The 27,437-nt window shown below is 41.4% G+C and overlaps 1 protein-coding gene across 1 annotated transcript; it reads left to right on the top strand.

Moving 5' to 3' along the window:
* The first annotated feature begins 2,595 nt into the window (after positions 1-2,595).
* Positions 2,596-27,138, top strand: LOC111863436 (gastrula zinc finger protein xLCGF3.1-like). The gene is made up of 4 exons (XM_023849766.2): positions 2,596-2,791; positions 18,898-19,029; positions 26,131-26,845; positions 27,131-27,138. Exons 1-4 carry the CDS (start codon positions 2,702-2,704, stop codon positions 27,136-27,138), a joined length of 945 nt encoding a protein of 314 aa, XP_023705534.1. The 5' UTR covers positions 2,596-2,701.
* Positions 27,139-27,437: the final 299 nt, after the last annotated feature.

Here is a 27,437-nt window from a genome sequence, read left to right as displayed (position 1 = left end):
TTTCGCTTGTAGGCTTGCCCTTCCCCCCTTCATTCCCTTCCCTCACATAGCTGTGTATATTTCCAACACCCGTCTGGTTTTACCAGTTCTCATGGTCTCTTCGCTTGCGGATTTCTTATATATATTTCCTTCTCCCCTGAAGATGGAGGCGATACGTTCCTCCGAAACGTCGGTTAACACCACATATACATGGTGCCAAATCCCAGAAGACTGCCTTTTTCTGAAGTTTCTCTAGACACTTACAGTTTCTTGCTTGTTGCTTATGTTGTACCACTTCCATTTCCTTTTAAGTAGATCTAATATAGATGAAATTAAATACTGTGCAAACTGAACAGTTTTTCAGAGAAGTTCTATAGTAGCAAATAGCCTTACATAGTTACAGAACTGTTCACAGTTATTTACTGGTGCACTTATTCAAACCAAGAATTTAAATTACTGGACTTTGTAAACAAGTTCCAATGAATCCTGCAAAATATTTATCATGTGATAAACAAGTTTCAGTGTTACAAAGGATTCTGCATTCTCTTGCAACAAGGGTGCCAAGAATTGTATTGCAGAGAGCTGAAGAAATATTTCCTGCTGTGAGAAAGGTTTCTGTCTTGTGCTTGTGTGCACAAACAATAATTTCATTGTCACATGTTAGTTCTCATGCCCACAGAATCTAAAATTTTGTGTCTGGGGAGTTTCTTACCCTTGGTGTACACATTATAAGAGTTTGGCATTTTCTTTAGGAGAGGGATCATTTCAAGAAGAGTGATGTGGATAAGTCATGTAGCACACATGCTAGAGTGAGAAACGCATACAAAGTTTTGAATGGATAATCTGAGAGAAGCAGATCACTTGGGAGACTGAGTTGCATATGCAAAGGTGCTATTAAGATAGAGTAAAGAAAATAATTTTGGAGGTTTTTTACTGAGTCTGCTTGCCTTAGGTTACAGAGCTATGATGAGCATGAGTGATCACAGTAATGAGCCCTTACGTACACAAACTAACTCCCATGGAGCTGAGTCCTTGAGAAGGCAAGTTACAAGTTATGAAGCTCATCATTAATCAGTTTTAGATACGATAAAAACATAATTTCTGTACTGCCACATAGACCATTAATTTCTCAGGAAAGTCACAGAGCTATGAACCGAATAATTTATGATGATTTCGATAGTTGTAGAGAATATCATTACAAAATACCTGTTATGAGTTAGATATAATGAGAACCATATGAAGGAGAGCATATGCTTTTTAGTGTACAAGGGTTGGAACTTTAATAGTGGCAACACTGCTGTAGAGATGCCATGCAACGGAACCAAATAATGTTGCTTATACCACACGTTAGTTACATACCTACCTTACCTCAGAGCAAATGGACTCTCCCTTCCCACATCACGCTCATGGACAGTGATGAGAAGAACAGAGCCTTATGTGACCTGGCGGTCTAATGTAGTGTTGTCATAATGTTTTTGAAACAGGAACAACAGAGTTGGATAAAGATTGAATGTGCCAGGAACTGTACAGCACGACAGTGTCATCAGGGTCTTCAAGAGGCTTATTGGGGAATCTGCATTGCCTTTCAGAACAGTGGCAAGGAGGGTAAAAGCCTTCTGTGAGGGACCCAGAATGTGGCAGACATGCATTGGCCAGGTCGTCCTAGTGTCAGTGAAGGAGAAGTTATGCTCTTTCTGTGTTACTGGAGAGTGATCGATGCCATACAATTTGTGAGCTGGCCTTAGAGACAGGATTAGTGCATATGACTGTGCTTCACATTCTGAAGGATCACCTGGGCATGAGAAAAATTTCATCACGATGGGTTCTGCATGATTTGACGGAAATGCAGAAATGGCTATGATACGATGCTGCTCGAACCACTTGGAGCACTATGCACGCGAAGGAGAGGCTTTCTTATGCTGTATCATCACACTGGATGAGACATGGGCCAAACAAATCATATGAGCCACAAATGAAATGCCAGTCGAACGAATGGCATCATTATGGGTCACCACGAAAGTCAGAAGTTCATCAGAACCGCAGCAGTGTGAAAGTTATGGTGATTCTTGTGTATGACTGTGATGGTGTTATCCTAATGGGTACTGTTTCCCGACAGCAGACAGTCAGTGTGCAAAATTACTGTTCATTTTTGGAAGACAACCTGTGACCAGCTTTGAGAAAGAAGCAGCGACACTTTCTGCAGAACCCACCCATCATTTTGGAGGACAGTGCTCGGTGGCATGCAGCGCAAGCTGTGGCTGATTTGTTCGATCAGTGGGGCTGGGAAGTGCTGTACCATCCACTATACTCCCCGGACTTAAGCCCTTGTGACTTCGACTTGATTCCTGAGATGAAAGAACCACTTCGTGGCATTTGCTTCAGAACTGTTCCAGAGATTCTTCAGGCAGTAGACTGCTCTATTTGAACTATGAATACAACAGGCACTGCTAAAGGTATCCTACAACTTCCACATCGCTGGCAACGGGTTGTACACAATGCTGGTGACTACATTGAAGGACAGTAAAACTTCAAAACATGCATCTATTTCATATCAGTTGTAAATAAATAGTTGCCACTATTAAAGTTTCAACCCTCATATTTTGGTGTACATCCATTTCTGACAAAGGTGTGACAATTTTTACAGAACTACACAAATTCAGAGAACGTTTTAGTGTGTCCACATGGTGAGACATACCCAACACCTCATGATACAAATCAGGCCATGAATATAAAAGTGAAGGAAGGCTCAGATGCAGAAGAGGGAGATGATCCTGTCCCAGTAACATTTCCAGAAATAAAGGCTGAACCTGAGGTGAGCTCTATGTGCATTGTTAGGCAGATAACACAAATGTGCAGCAGTTCCGGTTGTCTTTCTGATCTCCAGCTCTGTCTGTACTCATGAAACAATTGCACTGTGATGCTGATTAGATTTTGAAGGCTTTTTCTTTTTCTGAAATGTGTCTAGGGAAGTGTAGGTTATTGAATGTTGCTTGTGATGTACCACTCCCATTTTCTTTTAAGCCAATATGATACAGATGAGATTAGATAATATGTAAACTGAAGAATGCTTGAGATAAATTCCATAGTAGGAAAAAACATGCACAATTTCCTTGTGCAGTGCTTTGATACTATGTCATGGGCTTCGCAGGATGTGTAAATGCTGATGATTATCATTTATTCATTTTCCATCTTCGATGCAGACTGTATCCATGTAATAACTTAAGAGTTGTCATTATGCTGAGGATTTGTAACTGTTTGACAGTTTATAGACATGTGTTGCCAGTTACTCTTTGTTTGAAGTAAATATAATGTAACGTGTCTGGAGTAGATACCTGCATGGAAACGCAATAACAATGGGCCATTGCGTAGGAAGTGCAGTATTTCCCGTTATTACTCAACGACAGTTCCTTACTATGATTTGTTGCTGTGGGAATTCCACAGTTTCCACCTATTCGTTGCCATGAAAGTGTCCGTTTCGATTGTAGTGGTTGTCGTGTAGATGGACGTAAGATAGCGCGTCACCATAATATACCTGACACTGTCGGAGTGCCATCTGGTGATTGGTTGTCATGAAAGATTTTTTTGTTATTTTCTATTGTACAGAAAGTACAGTGGCTAAACATTAGACACAGAGCACATGTAAGAGGCACAAAAACAGTACTGAAGAATCGGCATTTACAGCACATCCTGAAATATAGACACCATTATGGTCAGAATGAATGTAATTAAACATACAGAAAAGAGCTATTAATGAACATAAACAAATTTTCTACATATACATGTACAAGGAGGTTCTTATTTTGAGTATGAGTATGAGGGGTGAGCCATAAAAACCGGCACTCGCACTGTGTCCTTCAATGACCTATTGTGCTTCCCCTTTGGATTAACCCTTTATTAATCTGATTTGTTTCATTCTGGTCCGTCACACTAGCAATTACAATGACAGAAACAACACCATCCAGTGTGACTATTTAAGTTTTATCACTTAAAAACTCATCACCCTTACATGTTTTGATCCATATGGATGATCCTCAGAGGGCATCAGTACTTTTTCCGGGAACTACTATTACAATAGGTGCTAAATTATATCCATACACACGTAATGTCTGAAATACACAATGTACACAATGTTAAACTTTTCAGTCACAGCAGCCTTCCTGGTATTAAAATTTTTAAAGTTTTTTAAAAACTTTGTAGTTTAAGATTAAAATTTATAAACCATTCAGGTTTATGTCAATTCTGTTGTCTTTCTTGGAGGTGGCTGATCTTGTGCCACCTGTCTATCTTGCGAAAGGAGATTCTTAGTATTGTCCATGTTTATTCATGGCTTGCTGTGTTGTTTACACAGGAGAGGGGAGAGAACACTGGACACCCTCTCGCTGCAGATGCTCGCAGGGTCTCTCCAGACAATCTAGCACTTATATTCTTGCTTTCCAGTGTAGCACAGATCCAGCTGCATATTGCAGGCTCCATGCCATGCCTTTCAGCAGCATTTTCTGTCGTATCAAAAGAGGTTCCTGTACGTCAAGGAGTGCTCCAAGGGCAATATCCTTGTGTTCAATGGCATTTTATGTGCATGTAACCACATTATGCAGTGCAGTTTCAGTAGATTTTCCTATTTGGTAAGCATGTTGGTTTCGATGCAGAGAATGAATCTTCAATGCACTGTCCCTAATGTATCTATCTACTACTTTCTCCATCATTTTCAAAAGGAAAGACGACAGGCTGATAAGACGATAAGCTGTAGCCTCAGTATAATCACGTTTCCTGGGCTTTGGTATAAATGTCACTTTGACTTGCCTCCAGGCCGCAGGGATAAACCCATGTGCCATGCAGGCTCTGAATATGCGGCATAGGTGTGGGACTAAATGTTCCATCCCTTGCTGCAGAAGTGCTGGAAAAATTTCATATGTTCCCACAGACTTAAATTGTTTGAAGGTACCTAATGCCCATCTAATTTTTGATTGATTGGTTACCTGACCAGCCAGGTTCCAGTCTCCCCTGTGTCTACATATGCCCAGGTTCTGCTGGACCTGCCTGTCACCTGAATCATCACTCAGCTTTGAATCGGGGAAGTGAACTCTGAACAGTTCTTTGAGTGTCCCTTTCCCAGTTTGGGTATACTTACCATCAGGCAGCTTGATAGTACTGACCTTGTTGGTCGCCTGTTTTGCCATTACCCTCATGAGTATGACACTGCCTGGTACATCACTGATCTCCTGGCAGTACTTCCTCCATGAGGATCTCTTGGCTTTCCTTATTTCTTTATTATAACAGGTGAGGGTTTCCTTGTAGGTGTCCCACAGCCCTGTTCTTTTTGCTATATTAAATAGCTGTCTTGTTTTAGCTCTTAGCCCACTCAGCTTGTTATTCCACCAAAGTGCATTCCTTGGTAAGCGAGTGGTCTTGGCTGGACAATTATGAAAATAAGACAAGATCATGGCCTGTTGCAGCTGGTCAACAGATCGATCTATGTCCCTTATCATGCATACATTTCGCGAAATAATCTCCAGATTCACCTTTAGGTCGTCCTTCTATGACTCCCAATTGGTTCTCCTAGGATTCCTAAAGGTATTATTATTATTATTATTATTATTATTATTGGAGGGGGTGGGTTTCTCCATGCACTTAGACCAAGTATTGGTCCATTGTGTGTCCCCCTTTAATTTCTACTGTCCCCATCCCCTACCAGTAGATGGTGCGTGCTATCAGCCCCGTTGAGCCAACGAGGTTGGCCCTTGGTACCTTGATACTTCCCCCATCTACCAGAGGCATTGGAAACTACTTGGGTGTTAAAGTTTTACCTAATAATTTCACTCAGAGGTCTCCTAGAGACATGAGGTTCTTTTACGTGGCGTAAATCAATGACATGGGACCCACGGCTTAAAGTCCCTGCTGGAGGACTTGTTCCCTGAATTTTTCAGCCCTTAAAAATTCCACGACTTCCGCTGGGTTTGAACCCACGTACCTTGAGTCATGAGGTGGGAACGTTACCCCTAGACTACGGAGGCCACTGTTCCTAAAGGTAACTTGTTTTGTTGTTACCTTACCTATTTGAAAGCGTATATCTGTGGTCTGATAAAGACGGCTCGCCAGATACATGCCAATTACTTACCAGGTTTCCTATTTTATCTGTCCCTAGTGTCAAGTCAATAACCTCCTTCCTATTGTGGAACACAAAGGTTGGTTTGTTACCATGATTTATAATAGTCAGGTTTTAACTCACCAAAAATTCCACAAGGCTTTCTCCCCTTGGATTGGTGCCAGTGCTCCCCCACAAGATATGGTGTGCATTGGCATCACACCCAATGATGAGTTGCTTTTTCCTGCTGTAGCAGTAGTCTGTGATGTCCCTCATTTCCTTAGTGGCAGTTCATCTGAGTCATATGGAGGGTAGACTGAAGCAACCATCAGCTCCATGCAACCTCCTTGATACATGTATGTTATCCTCACCACTGTTGCATCCCTAGAACAGAGCTCCAGCAAAGGTAAGGCATTAATATGATCCCTGATATAAACACAGGATCCTGTATTATTACCAGGTGCCGCAGAGTAAACTGTTCACCTTGTATTGTTTAAATCTCTTATTTGATCCTTATATAACCAAGGTTCCTGAATAAGTGCTACATCTGCCTTTCCCTCGGCTAGCTGATGGCAGCTGGCATAAAGTTGCCGTGGTTGCTTTGCTGTGGTGTAGGTTAATTTGAAGGAATTTCATGTTATGTGTGTATTGTGTATGTGTAAATTGTTTACTATTCCTTCTTGGTCTCAGACTGGGTTCCCTTTGAGGGTGTCCCCTGATCTGCTTTACTTTGGTCTGAAGGAGTGGGTACATCATCCCCCTCCCCCTCGGAGCCTGATTTTTAAGATGCTGTGTTGATCACAGTTTCTTTTTGGTGCTGAGCCTCAGTGTCTTTCAGCACTTTAACAGTCCCCTTTGAGAGCCCTGTAATTATCTTATATCTGATCCTCTGTATAATGGTATAGGAGCCCCGGTCTATAAGTAGGGTAAGCCTCTGTCCTTTCGGCTCAGATTGCTTATCAAGTACTCTCCGGTGCTCAGTATGGAGTCCTGGATTAAGATGTGCAATCCAATTCAGTAGCTCTTCCTTTGTCCTTAATCCTGAGAGCCACCTTAACAGGCTTGGGTAGGTTCCTGGCATGCATAGCATTCAGCTTGGCCCATGATTCCAGCCTGTAATTGTCAATGGCTTTGATATGCCGTTTACCAGACTGTTGGTCAGCGCATATAAAAATAAGTGCCCCTCCCTCCAGACTGTAGGACTTCAGGTGTGGTAGTTCTCCTAATGGAGTCCTATGTAACAGCCCTCCCAGTATATCCAGAATGGAGTTCTGGTCATCTTCTGTTAGCTTATCTTTGGGATATGTTTCCCTGAAGATAGCTACCTTTATGTTGGTCACAGCCTCCTTGTAGATCCCTGGTCCCTTAGTGTCCCTGGGCCTTTTTGGAGCTCTGACTGTTTCTGTGGGGGTACTGCTCTCCGACCTTGGCCTCTTAAGGGCGCCAGTAGGGGTTTCTCTCTGCTTTGGTGAGCCTGCATTTCCTGGTTGCTGAATGCCCCCAGTTTCTGCTTTGCTTGCTCTAGCTCTTGCCTTCTTATGTTTCCATCTGGTACATCCAGACAGTGTCTTCTTTTCCAGACGGAGTCCACTTGCCCCAGAGACTAGGTGTCCCAGACCTTCTCCTACTGTAGGTATGCTAGAAGTACTAGGTCCCTGCAGTGGTATGTCAGTACTACTGACTCCCAAGGGAGTCTGGTTTTTGTTTTGGTACCTTTCATTTTGGTCCCATGAGTCATGGGGATATAGAAGGTCACCACCCACCGTGCCCCATACAGGTGGAAGGCATGAATACAATGGGGTGCTGCCTGGTGCGCCGAGGGGATCGTTTAAGACACTGGCTAATAACCACCCCAGTGCCATGCAGCCCTCAGCATGATGTGTCACACCTTGGCTTAGGTGGTTTGGTCCTGTTAACGATACACCCTCATAAGCCTCCAGGACCAAGAGTGCTTAATCTGGGGGGGAGGTGGCTATCCCAGATGATCATTGGGAGTGCGACACGCGCTAATCATGAGGTTGTGACCAGGGAAACCTGCATGAAGCAGTTGCCCTGGGGGTGGGATAAAAGCTCACTATATTCCCACCCCTCCACATGGGTTGGTCAGACCGTTTTAGACTGTTGAGCCCGAAGGCTTGCGGCACCTTATCAGTACTCTAGGGAGACAGCTCAAGTAGCTGAAGCTACCCCCATAGGAATGCTCTCCCGCATTCATCCTGGGTAGACCGTAGTGATACCCAAGAGTCATTATGCTGCTGTGTGGGAGGCTGTGGTCTTAATGCCATTGCCCTTTATGGGAACTTAGCTACCAATCCCGGTTGGTCATACTAATCCAGACCCTGAGACTCTCATTGCCCAGCGGGACCACGAGGAGGTGTCCCAAGGCTGTGTCCCGACACATCCCTGGTCCATGATTCGTCCCCACCAAAGACACAGCCGTAGTTCGGCCAACCTCATAGAGGATGACATCTTTTCCTACCTGTAACATGTGACCGAAGAAAGTCACAGTTACTCCCGCCAGGTTCTTACTTTTGTTGAGCAGTTCATGGTAAGTGGAGCTGGGATAGTGTAGTTGGTATAGCTACTGGCTATGGATTTGATGTGCAAGGGGTCAGAGTTTGAGTCCCAGTAGGGTCAAGAATTTTGACTTCTCCAATTGTCCAGACTGGCTCTGGGGTCCACCCAACCTCCTATACAATGGGTACCGGGGTCTCTTTCCATTGGATAAAGCGGCTGGGGCATGAAGCTGATCACTCACCTCCAAGTAGTTCTGAGGTCAAGAAAATGTGGATCTATACATTCACTCCCCCACACATCTTCATGGCATAGTGCTTAATTAACAAGTTTACCTTTTTACTTTTAGTTCATGGTGACTGGTGCACTGCTGGCTGTGCAGTGCATATGAATTTTGCTGATGAATTAATATTCCTGTGGCTGATAACATCCAAAATGAAGAAGTTACAATTCACAGATCACAGGAGGTGTTGAAAATGCTGTTCGTTCTATATGTAGACATTCCTCGCACCAGCAGAAGTGGTTGTGATCAACCATTTAAGGCTGTTTTGCAGGAATATTTGCGGTTTCCCTACAGATATTTTCTTTTAGTTTTTTTTCCAATGGAGTTTACTGTTGTTAACTTTGTCGTTCAAAGAATCACAGAAGAAAAGGTCATAGTGATTAAGATCAGGTGAATGAGCTGGCAAAATACAAGATGTGAATTATTTTCAAAATGTCACTCTTTTTATTCAAAATAGTCTCCTTCTGAATCAATACATAGCTAGAATCGATTGAAAAGTTTTTGAAAACAGTCACTGTACTCCTTTTGTGGAATCGCATTTAAAACTGCAGTAGATTCCCTTTGGATGTCCTGGATGGTATTGTGACGGTCTCCTTTCACTGACAACTTAACTTTTGGGAACAACCAGAAATCTGCTGGAGCCAAATCTGGCAAATACGGAGGATGATCAAGGTCTGTGATTCCTTTTCTGGTAAAAAATTGTGCACGATCTTTGATTTGTGTGGTGGGGCATCATCGTGGAGGAGCGACCAGGTACCTTGCTCTTGATATTTAGGTCGAATTCGAAGAATTCTCACCCACAAACAATTGAGGACTCCGAGATAATAATCAGAATTCACTGATTGACCTTCTGGCAGAAATTCCTTGTGAATGATTCCTTTGGAATCAAAGAAAACGGTTAGCAGTGTCTTTACTCGACTCTTTTGCATGCACACTTTCTTTGGTTTTGGCTTATTTGGGCTCAACCACGCTTCCCTCTGCACTTTGTGAGAGGCTCATATTGAAAACACCATGTCTCGTCGCCAGTAAGAATCGATTTTGTAAATTTTATATCACTTTGGGCCAACCATAACATGTCTTTGCAATGTTCCACCCTGGCATGTTTTTCATCGCCTGACAGTGTGTGTGGCACAAACCGTGCACAGACCTTCTGTTTGCCCAAATCCTTGGTCAAAATTTGATGCACAGTACTTTTTAGTATTCCCAAAAGCTCCTCAATGAGTCTTGCAGAAACACATCTGTCTGATGCAAGGATTTTGGTCACTTTTTTCACATTTTCTTCAGTGCAACTTGTTCTCAGCTTTGATGCATGTGGAGCATCTTCAGTGTCCTCCCTGCTGTCACGAAGTCCATCATACCATTGAAAAATGTTCGAGTGACTGAAACATTCACTACTGTACACACTTTTCATCATTTTGTATGCTTCTCCGGCTGTTTTGCCTAACTTCAAACAAAATTTGATGTTGGCTCTCTGTTCAACCGCCATTTTCCGACGACTGTCAAGACAGTGCTGTTACATTCAAGGTCAGAACACATGATGCGCTTTGAAATTATGGACAGCTACAGCTGATTCTTCAAGAAACTTAATGCCACAAGTCATCAACAGATGGCATTGCAGGGCAACAATTAAAGAAATGAGTCCTAATGGATCCTGGACACATCTTGTATTTGTCCCTGAAGACATCGGACAGAGCTTGTATAGACCTATGTGCAATGTGGGTAGTAGCTGAGTCTAGCTAAAATGAGCGATAGGGTCTCTTTTCTGTTGACTCTGGTAAGAATTGCCTGAGAATGACCTGTATATACAGGGGATGGACAAAAATATTGAAACACCCAACAAAAAACACTTTACTGTGACTAATATTGAGTAGGACAACCTCTGGCTTGCAGAACTGCTTGCAGTCTCCTTGGAATGGATAAATTGAGGTCCTGTATGATTTGCAAGGGAGTCTTGTACCATTCTTCCTGCAAAACATTGGCAAGTTCTGTTAACGATGATGGAGGTGGATAGCGTGCACACAGATTGCTCTCCAAAACAGACCACAAAGGCTCAATAATATTGATATCTGGTGATTGTGGGGCCCATGGCAGATGTGTCACTTCATCTTAGTGCTCAGAAAACCAGTTTGGGACAATGTGAGTTGTGTGAACATGGGCATTGTCGTCTTGGTAAATTGCATCACCATTGGGGAACAAAGTTTGCACCATGGGATGGGCTTGGTCACCCAAAATGGTCACATAGTCGTTGGCAGTGATGTGACTTTGCAGATTAATGATGGGTCCGACAGAATACCACTATATGGCTGCTCATACCATGATTGAATACCCACCATGTTTCACTTTTGGCAGCAAACAATCTGGATCGTAAGCTTGGGATGGCGTTCTCCAGACGTAAACTCGGCCAGAAGTCAGAAACAGCGTGAAGGTGACTCATCCGACCAAATGACCGTCTTCCATTGCTCCACAGTCCAGGTTTTATGACTTTGGCACCACACTCTCCTCTTAGTGGCATTTTGATCACTGATGAGTGGCTTTGGAATTGCAGCTTGCCCAGAAATAACCCACTTGTGGAGTTCCCTTCATACTGTTTTGATGCTGACAGGGTTTGTGAGCATGACATTCAGTTCAGCAGTCACTTTTGCAGTTGTAGTCTTCTTATTTTTCGTCAAAATCCTACGCAGTATCCGTCTGTCTCGATCCTACAAAACACATTTCTGTCCACGCTGGTATTTATCGGATGCGGTTTTTCCAGTCCTCGTGTGTGAGGTCATAATCTTGGATACTGTGCCTTGTGAAACACCAGAAACCTCGGCTACCTTGGTTACCGAAGCACCCACCATACAGGCCCCAACAATTTGCCTGCGTTCGAATTCTGTTACCTCTGACACGATGCACTAAAAACTGCACAGAACACTGTCTCGACAACAAATTAAGCTTGCAACGTATTGCGGAGGTTGTACCTACAAACATCGCTAAAATAAACACTTCAATTCAGGCATACATTTCACCAGGTGTTCCCATATTTTTGTCCATCCCCTGTGTATATATATATATATATCACAAAAATAATTGTTTCATTAAGAAACACAGGCCCAGCAATCCTTGCCCTCACAGCATACAAGATTATATCTTTCACTGGATGGAGCTGGGCTTCGTGGGTTAGATGTATTCCAATAGTGACTATTTTGTGTATCTATGTATCCCTGGGAGTGAAACCACTCTTCATCAGAAAAGAATGTCAATTGCGTATCGATCTCACCTTTAGCGACAAACCATACAAAGCAACAGCTGAAATGAACTCTGCTAAATTGATTGCGTGGCTGCAAGACGTGGATTACTCTTGTCTTATAGTGTCTAAAAGCTTCAACTTCTTGTATTAGATAATGACACTCCATTCTTTTGAGCTAGACATTTCAGTGATATTCTAGGTGTATGTTCAAGTCTTGCTCTTTTGTTATGTACCTTGTCCTCAGTAAGCACTTGGTGCTTGTGTTTTTGTTTCTTCTCTATTAATATTTTCATTCATTGAAGTTTATTCACCAAATTCTGAATTGTTTGTCTGCTGGGTGCTCTTTCATCATGAACTTTTCATCAACACTTTCAAGCAGAACTGTACTTGACATACGTATCACACGTTCCTCCAAAGTATACCGCACCATGATGGAACACATGCTCACTAATTGCCACTGAAAGCAAACGGCTGATGGAGCTGATAACTGGTGCTCACTGCTGACAAATCATAAATTCCCATGCATGAGCAGCACTGATTGATGTGAAACATAATGCCATCAATCAGTCCACATAATTAGTAACTTCCATTAATTCCAAACATTATCGGCCAAGAGGCATGCTGAGTCATTGGCAAAATTCATGTTCAGCAAGCAGCTGACGATGCACCGGTCACCGTGAAGCTCGGGCAGGAATTGGTCAACAATGGTAAGAACCTCTCTGTACAAATACAGAAAGATAAATCTACTCATAGATAAACACAACAAAGGCAAAAATATTCAACGTAGTATTTGCACAAGGTAAGACAACTATCTATATAAGTATGTTAAACACCATACATCTTCCTGCAGTACCACGCCAGACACCGATCACATCGCCAGCACAGCACGTTATCAAGTGATGGACAGGTATGAAAAATTTATGGTGAATTTGGTGACATTCCCCCCAGCACAAGCTAAAGAGAAATAACTAATTACACAATGTTATGTTTGCAGACTGTGAGATGATAATGTATTAGTCATGTTCTGCACAAAGTCTGCATAGAAAAGGAACACTAATGGATAACATAGTATCTACAAAATTATACACAGTCTTGGCAGTTATACTGTCATATGTTTTTGTCTCTGTGGCCAATAATAAAGGGTTTTGATTTGATGATTTGATTTATTTCCACCTCTTATAGTCTCTCTTAATCACAATCACAACAGCTCACAATAAATGACTGCCTAAGACTCGCTTCATTCTCTTTCTTATTCTCCTGAATGACTGCTCAGTTGGAATCCTGTGATACATAGCCTTGGAGTGCACCCCATGGAAAACACTGTATCTCAGCAATTTGTAGGAGTGTTTACTGCTCCGTTGCCTTGAAATGGGTGTCCTATTCTGTGGTATGCTTCTGTGGGAATGTGTTTACAAAGCCATTGTCTGGCTGTGGTATGTGGGAACCACATAGAAAATGCTTCTTCTGTTGTCAAGAAAGCATGTTTATTGGTCTACATGTCACATTGCTTCCTCCTTAAGGCCATTCATCCCGAACAGTCACAGGCATGTCACCATTCCTTTTCTAAGGTCTCTGCTTGTGATGTCTCACCTTCCTGCAGGTTGCTCGGTATTTTTGTTTTTTCCTCAGTGTTCCTTCTTGAACCGCTCCCGCTTTCGCTCCTTAAGGCTGCTTCCTGCTAAGGTGCCATTAAATCCAAGTGTATCACCATCACCCTCTTGTTTTTCTTTTCAAATGGTGGGGGCAAAACTATCCCAAGTGTCTGGTACTTGCACATTTCTGGCTCATCTTATGCCAAAGCCATAGTAGTCTCTTCTATTTTGGAAGCGGCCGACCTTTCCAAAATGTCGAATTCCTGATTTTTCATAACCCGGCAGAAGATTGGCTGCTTGTTTCACAAACTCCAGTCCTACAGTCTCCTTGAGGGTGATGTTGAATTCCTTCTTGCTTCATAGCTCCTGTCTCAGGCCTCTGTTCCATCCCATTTTGTGTTCCAATTTCAGCTGACACCTCTTTCCAAATGTCGGTCTTTTCAAAGTTCTTTGTCCAGCCTTGGCCCTCGTCTGATCGTGACGACTTATACCTTGCTCCCGTACTCCCGTACTCACTCCTGTACAGAGGGGCCATCTTTCTGGCAGCTGTCAACTTATTCCAGGATCCACAATTTCTCTGGGTCCTTTCCTCCAGCTGACAGTGGCATTCTGCATCTAGATTGTAGCCCCTGTGCCATTCCTTTTGTGCTCCAGAAAATTTCAGTGCCGCTACTTTGTTAGGGACCTCCTGATGCTCCGCTTCAGACTGTATTTCCTCTGGATTTGCCTCCAAATCCGTAGTGTCTGTCATTCTTTCAAGATGGGCATCTAACTTGGCCATCATCTTTTGGTTAGCTTCTGTCCTGGCATGGTGGGCATCCATATTGGTCATCATCTGTTCCTGGTTGGTGATCATCTTGGCTTGGTTGGTTTTTAGGGTGAGGGCACACCAGGGAGACTGGCAACCACAACACAACCCAATTTCCAAGAACTGTTATCAGCCTGAGTTGAACATGTTACTGAATGGAGCAGCGAAAATTGAGGAAATGGCAGTGCGGTTGCTTTTGGTTTCCAGTTTCCTTGGTATGGCCTCACCTGTATGTCCTCTATCTTGGCTTCCATCCTTTCTTGGCGAACTTCCATTTTGGCTTGAAAAGAATCCATCTTTCCCAACATCAGTTCCATAATTTTCACTATTTTCTTAGAATGGCACTGTAACTACAAAATTCGATCTTCAATTCAGTGCAGTTTCCAGTCTGACCACTTCTGACAGCAGTTGTCAGATGTTTATGGCTCTGAGACTGATAATAACAGGTTTTGGATTTGATGATTGGATTTATTGTCACCTTCTTGTACAATCTCTCTTAATCACAATCATTTAAACAGCTCACAATAAATGACTGCCTAAGACTTGCTCCATTCTTGTTCTCATTCTCCTGACTGACTACTCACTTTTAATTATGCATTATTTAGCCTCAAGGTCGACCCAACAGAAAACACCTCTCAACAATTTGTAGGCTGTTTACAGTTCTGTTGCATAGAAGTGAACGTCCTGTTGTTTCCTGGTACACTTCTGCAGAAACATGTTTACCGAGCTGTTGCCTAGCAATGATATATGCGAACCACATGGAAAACACTGTCTGTTGTCAAGAATGCATGTTTATTGGTCTGTTACCTAGCAATGGATCTACATGTCACAATGCATAAGCAAAGAACTCAGTAGACTCTCAACTAAGTAGGGCTTAAATAATAATAATAATTATTATTATTTTGGAACCATGTTCCTTTCTTTCATGATTCTGCTAAGGCTGGATGTGAAATGGAAGTTGTGTTATCATGCTATAAAGAAATTTAACAAGCAAAAATGCTAGCTGGAACCAAACAAGTTTATGAATGGTTTATTCAGGTAAGACCTTCCAGGTTTCAGTGCATGTCCACACACACAGATTGTAAAGTTATTGTTCTGTATACTTTGGAAGGCAATAACATTTGCAAACTGAATGTACTGATAGTATATAAAATTTATGTATGTAAAATATTGTAACGTGTTTTGCTACTGAAGACATCGTTCAGATTGTTAATTTGTTTATTTAACAACCTACAAATCATAGCTACAACTAATTATGACACTGTTACGGGTTTACACAATTTACAAACCCTACACACTAATAAATTCATTCTGTCCTCAGTAGTCTTCACGTACTTATAACATGGGAGCTATACCAATGTCACTGTATTACAAACTCCCATAACTTCTCACACTATCGGTATCCTTCACATTCACGATTCGCTCGCTACAACTGAACTCGGCGACTGTTCCAGTTCAGCTGACTCCTTAGGCAGTGCAGTTCTCTTATAAACCCTCAGCCAGACAACGGAAAGCGCCTTGCTTTCCCTGTTGCCATGTTGCCTGTTTACAGGTATTGCTGGGCAACACTATCCAGAGTTGTTTCCTGCTGTGCAGTAACCGCGGCATTCCCCGCCACGTCACCACGGCAATGGTTGCCTGACAGTATTGCTCTGTCTGTAATTGGCCTTGCGGCTGTTGACTCGGCACATAAATAATAAAGAAGGGAATTGAATTGAATTGAATTATTTTGGAACCATGATCCTTTCTGTGATGGTTCTGCCAAGGTTGATTGTGAACTGTCTATTGTGTTATGATGCTATAAAGAAATTTTATGAGCAAAAATGTGAGCTGAAACCAAGCATGTTTATGAAATGCAGACACATTCACACTCAGAATGTAAAGTTACTGTTCTGTATGCGATCTCAAGGTACTGGCATATTAAATTTATATATGTAAAATATTGTTATTTCAGTACAGTATAATCATTAGTTTGGAATGGATGCAGTCCTTATTAACTCTTGTTTACATTATTTTCTGTGGTGAGATTTCTCCCCTTAAGGGGATTTGTTTAAAGTGGCACCGTTACAGTTCCAAGTAACCACAGCTACCCATGACCCACTGCACCACAGTTGCATGCAGCCACCAACAGAGCTGTGTTCCTTTGTCGTTTGCCAGCAGAACATCCTCTGGGTGGTAATGCTTCTTGCTTACTTCTTCACCCTTTCCTCTTGTCATTGCAAGACATGTGGACCAACACACAGCATAAAAAATTGCAGTCATTTAAGCTGTGGTATTCTTGGAGTGGCAGTCATTCGGCTCCTTGAGGAAGCAGGAAATGATGCTTACATGCCTTCAAATGAGGCACAGTTGCCTGATATATATGCACCTGTTGCATGGCATTCCCACACCTGCTTCTGCACAGTGTGGTGTGCCCATGATGATGTCACGCATCCAGGGCCATTTTGTGACAAAAGCCAAACGTTATCATTGTCAAGAAATATTACATGGCATCGTAGGAGATGACTCTCAAGGATTTGTTCATGGTGTCAGGGTGGCCATATTTATTGAACTGATGCTGTGCTGCCTCTCTGTTTGAGACTTTTGGAAAGTTCCCAGACTCTTATTATTGTAAGTACGTTGGTGAAAGATGAGATGGGAGGCCCAAGTCACACCTCTGGAAGCCTGTTGCCTCAGTCTGCCATGTGATACTGCGCTGTGAACGGACATTGTTTTTACAGAAATACCTTTTTGAGTTAGTGTTTCATTTTGTCTGTAATGGATGGCAAAATCGAGCAATGTGTGTGCATGAAGTTTCACATGAAGCTCAGTAAATTCAATACCGAAACCCTTGGAATACTTCATTATTTCTAGAGAACAGTCTTTAAGCCAAACAGCGGTTTCTGAATGGCATTCACAATTCAAGGGTGGTCAGGTGTCAGTTGAAGATGATGTACGTTCAGGGTGGCCAAGCACCAGCAAAATGACAGAAAATGTTGAAAGAGTTCAAGAAATCGTGCATGAAGACTGTCACAGAACAATCCATGAGTTTCCAGACACTGCTGGGAATAGTTATGAAGTTCACCTGTCTTAAAGAGAATATTTGTACATGCGCTGTGTTGATACAAAGTTCGTTCCCCGACTCTGGTCACATGTTCAAAAGCAGCAGCACGTAAATATGTGTCTTGAGCTATGAGAGGCGGCTAGTAAGGACTTAACTTTATTTCTGGGATCATAATGGGTGATGAAAGTTTGATTTATCGTTAAGATTCAGAAACATAGCAGAAATTGTTGCAATGGAAGAACCCACAGTCACCAAGAGCAAGGAAGTCACAGCAGGTACAGAGTTCAACAAAGATCATGCTCATTGTTTTTTCTGTGTGAAGGGGATTGATCACCGTGAATTTGTTCTTCCTAACACTATCGTCAACTCTGACTTTTCCTGTGACATTTTGAGAGAAATTTTTCGATGAAAAAGACTGGAAATTTGGCACAACCACATCTGACTCCTTCATCATGACAGTGCACCTGCCAACACGTCCCTGAAACCACGGATATTTTGACTAACAACAAAATGATTATCGTTCCCCATCCTCCCTGCTCACTGGAGTTAGCCTCTGTGATTTCCCTTTGTTTCCAAAATTTAACATAGAATTGAAGGGACAGTGTTTTGAAACAGTGTCTGTCGTTCAAAGAGAATCACAAGTGGGTACTTGACAGCATTAAGGAAAATGACTTTCATGGTGGTTTTGAAGCATGGAAAAAACGATGGAATTGATGTATACATTCCAAAGGAGACTCTTTTGATGGAGGTGGTAGCCAAAATGGAGTAAATTAAGCCAGTATTTCTTTTTTTACCTATTCTGGGAACTATCCATTAGCCCCTCATATGGTTTTGGGGATTTTAGTGGGCCATATGAAGCCTGTCTTAGTGCCATTTTTAAGTCAGTGTTGTTACTTTATTTCAGGAGCCCATCCACTGTTAAATGGATGCCTATCCAGCCTTGGAAATATATAATTTCATTTAATTTTGCAATTTGTTAGACAGTTCTGGTCTAGAAAACTGAAATTAATGGCCTTTGGGATTCGCTGCACTGACCACTCAACACCCTGTATCCCCTAAATTTGGCAGTAACTTGAATGAAAAGCAGCCGTTGCTCGCTCGGTCGGTATAATTTTCTTGCAGACTACGGTCCACGAAGTTTGTTTTTGTTTATTTATTAGTCTTGGCAGTGCAGGATAACTTTTATTGACTCAGGAACCAACATACATGGTGATGGACTCATGCACGCACCACACAAGGGAGTGTGCGCGCTTTCCCCCATCTCCTGTCACCCCTCTAACGCCTACCGATTTAACATCTCACTGTACTGAGGATTCACACTAATTTCTCTTTCTACTAGAATTTTGTTATTTCTTCTCATTTTGCAGACTATTTTGAATGAACTTCAGCCTGTGCATGGTGAGGAGCGACAGTATTCACGCGATGAGTGTGGTGATTCAGTCAGTCAACAGCTAAGTCTGAGAGCACATCAGCGCATACATAGTGGGGAGCGGCCATTTGTATGTAATGTATGTAATTATGCATTCAGTGTTCAGAGTCATCTGAAGACACATCAGAGCATACATACAGGGGAGCGGCCATTTGTATGTAATGTATGTAATAAGTCATTCAGGATTCAGGGTACACTGAATAGACACCACCGCATACATACTGGGGAGCGGCCATTTGTATGTGATGTATGTAATAAGTCATTCAGTGCTCAGCGTTCACTGAAGAGACATCTGCGCATACATAGTGGGGAGCGGCCATTTGTATGTAATGTATGTAATAAGTCATTCAGGATTCAGGGTGCACTGAAGACACATCAACACATACATACAGGGGAGCGGCCATTTGTATGTGATGTATGTAATAAGTCATTCAGTGCTCAGCGTTCACTGAAGAGACATCTGCGCATACATAGTGGGGAGCGGCCATTTGTATGTGATGTATGTAATGGGTCATTCAGTGATCAGGGTTCACTGAAGAGACATCACCGCATACATACAGGGGAGCGGCCATTTGTATGTAATGTATGTAATAAGACATTCAGTAATCAGAGTCATCTGAAGACACATCAGTGCATACATACGGGGGAGCGGCCATTTGTATGTGATGAATGTAACAAGTCATTCCGTGATCAGGGTTCACTGAAGAGACATCATCGCATACATACTGGGGAGTGGCCATTTATATGTGATGTATGTAATAAGGCATTCGGTGATCAGAGTTATCTGAAGAAACATCAGCACATACATGTTGACATGTAGCGTAAATCTTAGAGCAGTAGAGATGGGTTTAGACTAAAGGAACAATATGTAATTTGTAGCATTCTGCAGTATTTAATGTTGTAAAGAAGACAGTTCTGCTGTCTGTTGCATGCTACAAGATATTGGAGTTGTTTGTCGTTGCTAACCTTTCCAACTGACAAGAAATGAACTGAGTCCCTTGATACAGAAGTCAGTGCATATCAATATCTGTTTAATTCTGACTGCTGAATGTGCACAAGACCCTGTCTTGTGTGGAAACAGACATGACATGACATGACATGACAATCTCCTTACAGTTATGATGGTAATCAGCAGTAGAAGCTAGTGATTATTAGGATTTAGTCACTGAAACTGATGACAGCTCATAAACCTAATTGTGCAACTTCATTTGTTTTGTGCTCTGTGTTATCTGTGCTCTTCCTCCATCTTCTGTGAGTAAATTCTTTGGTCACTTAGTTACAATTTTATGTATATGATTTGGATTGAATATATTTTGATGGCTATTATGGATTGGTCAGTGATTACAAACTATGCTATATTGGTTATTGCCGACGAAATATATTGTGGGATACTTGGTATTATGATTATAAAAAGGAAGTTAAATAAAGATGTGTTGAATCTGTTTGAGAAATAGAATAGTACAGTGAATGTAATTTAAAAGATCTTGAAGACTTGCGTAAATCTTTTTATTATGAATATCAGATTGCAAAGTAGTATGAAACATGCAGCGCAATGAAGTGTGTAACATAAACAACACACATTAACCATTGACTCCCAACAACATGAAAAAAGGGGGGTTCTATTCTGTAGGAAAAATTACGATACTAACATGGCAAGTCAGTGCAGCAAACAGTAGAAGAAATTTGACAAAACATATGCGTGGTCTACTGCGGTCACGAACATGAAGTTACTCACCGCTTATGACAGTTTGAAAGATCATTTTTTTAAATGTCAAATTGTGGATTTCGGATCACTTAATTATTAAATTAGGTTTAACCTATTTTTATATATATAAGTCTTTATCACATGTACAGTTTTTTCTTATTTTTATTCTCATTTTATTGTATATTATTGTTAATTCTAACCAAAGTCTTGTCTAAGTTTTGTCTGGTTTGTGAATTGAATAGGAACTGCCATGTATGAACAATTTATAAAATTTGGAATATTAACATTGCAGTTCAGTAATAGTATGTGAGAAACTTACGGTACCTAAAGATGACCCATTTTAGGTGCTTTGATATTGTATCATAGGCTTCCCAGGATCTATAAATGATAAAGATTATCATTTGTTTGTTTTTTTGTCTTCAGTTCATTCTGTCTCTGTGTTATTTTCAATTGGACAGAAAGGACAGTGACTAAGCATTAGATACAGAGAAGGTGTAAGACGTATAAAAATCAATAATGAAGAATTGGCATTGGCAACACATTCTGAAATATGGACACCACCGTGGTCAAATGAAATATGCAATGGATGTAATTAAATGCGCAAAAGAAGTTCTATTCATGATCATCATAGAACGTTTCTGCATATCCATACACACAGAAGTTCACACTCCCGTTGATCGTTTCAGAGCTATACTCTTCATGGTGAGTGGTGCACCACCAGTTGTGAGGTGCATACGAATTTGTTAATAAATTAATATGGCTGTTGCCGATAACGTTTGGAATGAAGTACAGTAAAACTTGGTTATAGCAACATCGGTTTCTGCGACACCTTGTCTATTGCGTCAAATATTCAATGATACGAACTAATTCCTCATAAAGCAACTGTTTTTATACCTTGCTTAGTACGACATGCACAAATGCATCAACCTCGTATGTAACGTCATTTTCATTCCTGAATTTCTCAGATATGGACATTGAACGTAATTTAGAAAGTGTGTATTGGGCAAGTAACAGGAAACAGATGAAGATAACTGATTACTGTACTCATATCTAGGTACAGTAAGGCACAACAATTGATGTAATCTACTGTAATTTGGTGAGTAGGCCTACCTTTAATATACAGTATTAGTGCGGTGTGTATTGTCAGTGAAAAGCGCTGTAATATGTCTTTGATATTACACATTTGGGCAATTCCACGTTAATGTTACGTTAGTCTGTACTTAACTACGTATTTCACTAAAAAATGCAACATTTTAACTTGGTTTTTGGTAGATTTTTACGTGACTAACATAAGACTACTGTGGAAGTGCCCATTTCGGTTACAACGACATTCGTTTATAACGACACTATTTTTAGGTCACTTTGATGACGTTATAACCAAGTTCTACTGTAGTTACAATTCACAGATCACAGGAGGTGTTGAAAATGTTGTAGACATTCCTTGCATCGGCAGAGGAGGTTGTGATTGACCATTTAAAGCTGTTCTGCAGGAATATTTGGAATTTACCTACGAATATTTTCTTTTAGTTTTTCTGACTGGGGTTTACTGTTGCAAACTTTGTCCCTCAGAGAACCACAAAAGGAAAAATCACAGAGATTAAAGTCAGGTGAAAGTGCTGGCCAAATACCACTGCTGATATATCTGGCAAGACTTTGGACAGAGCATGTATAGACATGCATGCAATGTTGGGCAGTAGCTGAGTCTTGCTGCAGCCAGCCATAGAGTCTTGTATTAACTCTAGAAAGAATTGATAATTACCTGTTTTGCAATTAATTTTTTCGTTAAGAAACTCAGGTCCAACAATCTCTGGCCTTACAGCACCCCAGACACTTCACTATCAGTGGATAGAGCTGGACTTTATGGATTAGATGTGGGTTCAGTGAAGTGCTAAAATGAACCTTGCTATCTTGATTGCATTGCTGCAAGGCATATATTACATTTGTCTTACAGGGTAAAAGCTTCAGCTTCTTGCAGTTTAAGTCCATGATTTATTTTATCCGTCTTCTAGTGCATACATTTATTTATCCCCTCTTCTCACTCTCACTACATGTTTCGGCACAAATGTGCCATCTTCAGGTGCTGATCCAATCCACGACAAACTAGTTCATTGCATGCCTTGTCTTTACATACTAAAATAACTAAAATATATATTTATCATATATACTGACAAATGTCAAGTGTTAAAATACTAAAACTGTACAGCATATTTCTTTCCTACGTCGTGTTTCATTACGCGAGTCACGTCTATCATCCTCTGTTGGAGCACTCTTTCACTATCGTGTATTGTGCTCTGTGTTGCGTCTCGCTCCTGTGACTGCATGTGTTATACTCACACACGCAACAGGACGCTAAAATATAACATTCTTGCAGTTTATTATGACTCTGCATTCTTGTGAGGTAGACAATTCAGTGATTTTCTAGGTGCATATTCTAGTCTGTCTTCTTGTCATCTAACTTGCCCTCTGGTCTCATAGTTGTTGGAAGCACTGGTAGAAGCAGGAAGGTTCCAGGTTAGTCCCCCCATGAGATCATCGTATTTTTAAATTGACCTAAATCTTCCAGCTGCACTATGGTCTTGGGGTTAACACAGCCTCTGACAGAAATGAGTACCAGGAATCTTCCTGGGGAGTAATGGACAGCCAGTGAGTAAGGCTGACAACCTCACTGCCATCTGTAAGCTGATTGTCTAGAAAATTTTGGGAGCCTCGACCTCTCACAACCCTATGGGTCTCCACGACATGTTACAGGGATAGATTTTTTTGCCTAAGCACTTGGCACTTGTGTTTTTGCTCACTATTTGTAAGTGAGAACAAAATTTTCTAATGGAGCTGACAACTGCTGCCCACTGCTGAGAAATCATAAACACATGAACCTCACTGATTGCTTTGAAACTTAATGCCATGAAGCAGCCTCCAAATTTAAAAACTTCCTTTAATTCCAAACATTATCAGCCATCCGGCATGCTGATTCATCGGCAAAATTAGTATTTGCCCCTAAGATGGAGGTGCAGTAGTTGCTATGAAGGACAGGACTGTGAACCGGTCAGACTTGGTAAGAACCTCCCTGTACAAATAGAAAGAGATAAATCTACTCATAGATAAATACAATGAAGGCCAAAAACATTATTCAATATAGTATTCGCACAAGGTAACATATACGTGTACACCCGACTGTATATTAAACACCATACATTTTCCTGCCAGTTGCACCGCAGACACCAACCACATCCACATCACAACAAACAGCACACATTATCAATTGATAGACGGGTATGAGAAAGCTACAGTAAATTTGGTGAAATTCCTCCTAACACATGCAAAAGAGAAATAACTAATTACACCATGTTATGTTTGCAGACTGTGAGACATTAATATTTTGATCATGTTTTGCACAAAGTCTACATAGAAACAGGAACAATAACAGAAGGGGTACGTGGTAGCGTAGTTGGTAGAGGAGCTATGCTACAAGATGGAAGGTCATGGGTTCAAGTCCCAATGAGGTCATCGGATTTTTTTAATTGACCTAATCCTTCCAGCCACACTATGGTGCTGGGGTCGACTCAGCCTCTAACAGAAATGAGTACCAGGAATTAATTAAATAATTTTCCTGGAGAGTAAAGCGCAGCAGGCGCGTAAGCCTGAAAGCCTTACTGCCATCTTCGAGCCGATTGTCTAGAAAATGTGCGACCCTCTGTCCCACAACTCTATGAGCCTTTACGGCCTGTTACAGGGATAACTTTACTCTTTACTTACAATAACAGAATCCAGAATATCTAGAAAATTACACACAGTGTTAGCAATTATACATAGGCAAAGAATTCGCTAGATTCGCAACTATGCAGGTTCTTAAGTATTGTTATTATTTTGGAATCATGATCCTTTCTGTGATTATTCTGCCAAGGTTGATTGTGAACTGTGTATTGTGTTATGATGCTATGAAGAAATTTTACAAGCAAAAATGTGAGCTGGAACCAAGCATGTTTATGAAATGCAAACCATTCAGGCTAGACCTTCCAGGTCCCCCACAAATGTGCAAACAGAATGTAAAGTTACTGTTCTGTATGCTTTGGAAGGTTGCGAACTCAAGGTACTGGCGTATTAAATTTATACATGTAAAATATTGTTATTTCAGTACAGTATAGTTATTAGTTTGGAATGGATGTAGTCCTTATTAACTATTGTTTACATTATTTTTTGTGGTGAGATTTCCCCCATTAAGAGGATTTGTTTAAAGTGGCACTGTTACAGTTCCAAGTAACCACAGCTACCCATGACCCACTGCACCACAGTTGCATGCAGCCCCGCCAACAGAGCTGTGTTCCTTTGTCGTTTGTCAGCAGAACATCCTCTGGGTGGTAATGCTTCTTGCTTACTTCTTCACCCTTTCCTCTTGTCATTGCAAGACATGTGGACCAACACACAGCATAAAAAATTGCAGTCATTTAAGCTGTGGTATTCTTGGAGTGGCAGTCATTCGGCTCCTTGAGGAAGCAGGAAATGATGCTTACATGCCTTCAAATGAGGCACAGTTGCCTGATATATATGCACCTGTTGTATGGCATTCCCACACCTGCTTCTGCACAGTGTGATGTGCCCATGATGATGTCACACATCCAGGGTCATTTTCTGACAAAAGCCAAACGTTATCATTGTCAAGAAATGTTACATGGCATCATAGGAGATGACTCTCAAAGATCTGTACATGGTATCAGGGTGATAATATTTGTTGAACTGATGCTGTCCTATCTCTCTGTTTGAGACTTTTGGAAAGTTCCCGGACTCTTATTGTTGTAAGTGCCTGGTGAAAGATGACATGGGAGGCCCAAGTCATACTTCTGGAAGCCTGTTGCCTCAGTCTGCCATGTGCTACTGTGCTGTGAACACACATTGTTTTTACAGAAATGCCTTTTTGAGTTAGTGTTTCATTTTATCCATGATGGATGGCAAAAGCAGCCTGTCTTAGTGCTTTTTTTAAGTCAATGTTGTTATTTCATTTCAGGAGCCTGTCCACTGTTAAATGGATGCCTGTCCAACCTTGCAAATGTATAATTTAATTTAATTTGGAATTTGTTAGACAGTTCCAGTCTAGAAAACTGGAACTAACAGCCGTTGGGATTCACTGCACTGACCACTCAACACCCTCTATCCACTAAATTTGACACTAACTTCGAAGAAAAGCTTGGTCTCTTGCTCGGTTGGTATAGTTTGCTTGCGCACTACAGGCCACAGAGTTTGTTTTTGTTTATCTGTTAGTCTTTGGCAGTGCACCTTAACTTTTATTGACTCAGAAACCAACATACATGCTGATGGACTCATGCACGAACCACACAAGGGAGTGTGTGCACTCTCCCTCCATCTCCAGTCACCCCTCTGATGCCTCCTGATGTAACATCTCACTGTACTGATTCTTCACACTCATTTCTCTTCCTACTAGAATTTTTCATGTTATTTCTTCTCATTTTCCAGAGTACTTTGAATGAACTTCAGCCTGTGCATGGTGAGGAGCGACAGTATTCCTGCGATGAGTGTGGTGATTCATTCAGTCAGCAACTAATCCTGAGAGCACATCAGCTCATACATAGTGGAGACCGGCCATTTGTATGTGATGTATGTAATAAGTCATTCAGTGATCAGAATTCACTGAAGAGACATCAACGCATACATACCGGGAAGCGGCCCTTTGTATGTGATGTATGTAGTGAGTCTTTCAGTGGTCAGAGTACACTGAAGACACATCATCGTATACATACAGGGGAGCGGCCATTTGTATGTGATGTATGTAGTAAGTCATTCAGGATTCAGGGTACACTGAAGACACATCAGCGCATACATACTGGGGAGCGGCCATTTGTATGTAATGTATGTAATAAGTCATTCAGTGATCAGAGTACACTGAAGACACATCATCGCGTACATACTGGGGAGCGGCCATTTGTATGTGATGTATGTAATAAGGCATTCCAGATTCAGGGTGCACTGAAGACACATCAGCGCATACATACTGGGGAGCGGCCATTTGTATGTGATGTATGTAATAAATCATTCAGTGGTCATGGTTCACTGAAGAGACATCAGCGAATACATACTGGACAACGGCCATTTAGATGTGATATATGTAATAAGTCATTTCATCAGCAGAGTACACTGAAGACACATCAGCGCATACACACTGGGGAGCGGCCATTTGTATGTGATGTATGTAATAAGTCATTCAGTGATCAGGGTTCACTGAAGAGACATCAGCGCATACATACTGGGGAGCGACCCTTTGTATGTGAGGTATGTAATAAGGCATTCAGTGATCAGAGTCATCTGAAGACCCATCAGCGCATACATGTTGACATGTGCAGTAAATCATAGAGCAGTAGAGATGGGTTTAGACTAAAGGAACAATATGTAATTTGTAGCATTCCACAGTATTTCATGTTATAATTAAGATAGTTCTGCTGTGTGTTGTATGCTGCAGGTTTGTAGAATGCTACAAGATATTGGAGTTGTTTTCTGTTGCTAACATTTCCAACTGACCGGAAATGAACTGAGTCCCACAGTATAAAATGTCAGTTCATATAAGTGTCTCTTTAATTCTGATTCCTGAATGTGCACAAGACCCTGTCTTATTGAGTGGAAAGAGACATGACATGACATGACATTCTCCTACAGTTATGATGTTAATTCAGCAGTGGAAGCTAGTGATTAATAGAGTGTCATTACTGAAACTGATTGAACGCTCATAAATGTAATTGTGCAGTTTTCATTTGTTTTTTGTTGTGTGG

This window comes from Cryptotermes secundus, unplaced genomic scaffold (genome assembly GCF_002891405.2).
Source record: "Cryptotermes secundus unplaced genomic scaffold, Csec_1.0 scaffold1508, whole genome shotgun sequence".
In the NCBI taxonomy this organism is placed as follows: domain Eukaryota; kingdom Metazoa; phylum Arthropoda; class Insecta; order Blattodea; family Kalotermitidae; genus Cryptotermes; species Cryptotermes secundus.
The sequence above is the reverse complement of the archived record's forward strand: the minus strand, read 5'-3'. Positions and strand labels throughout refer to the sequence as shown.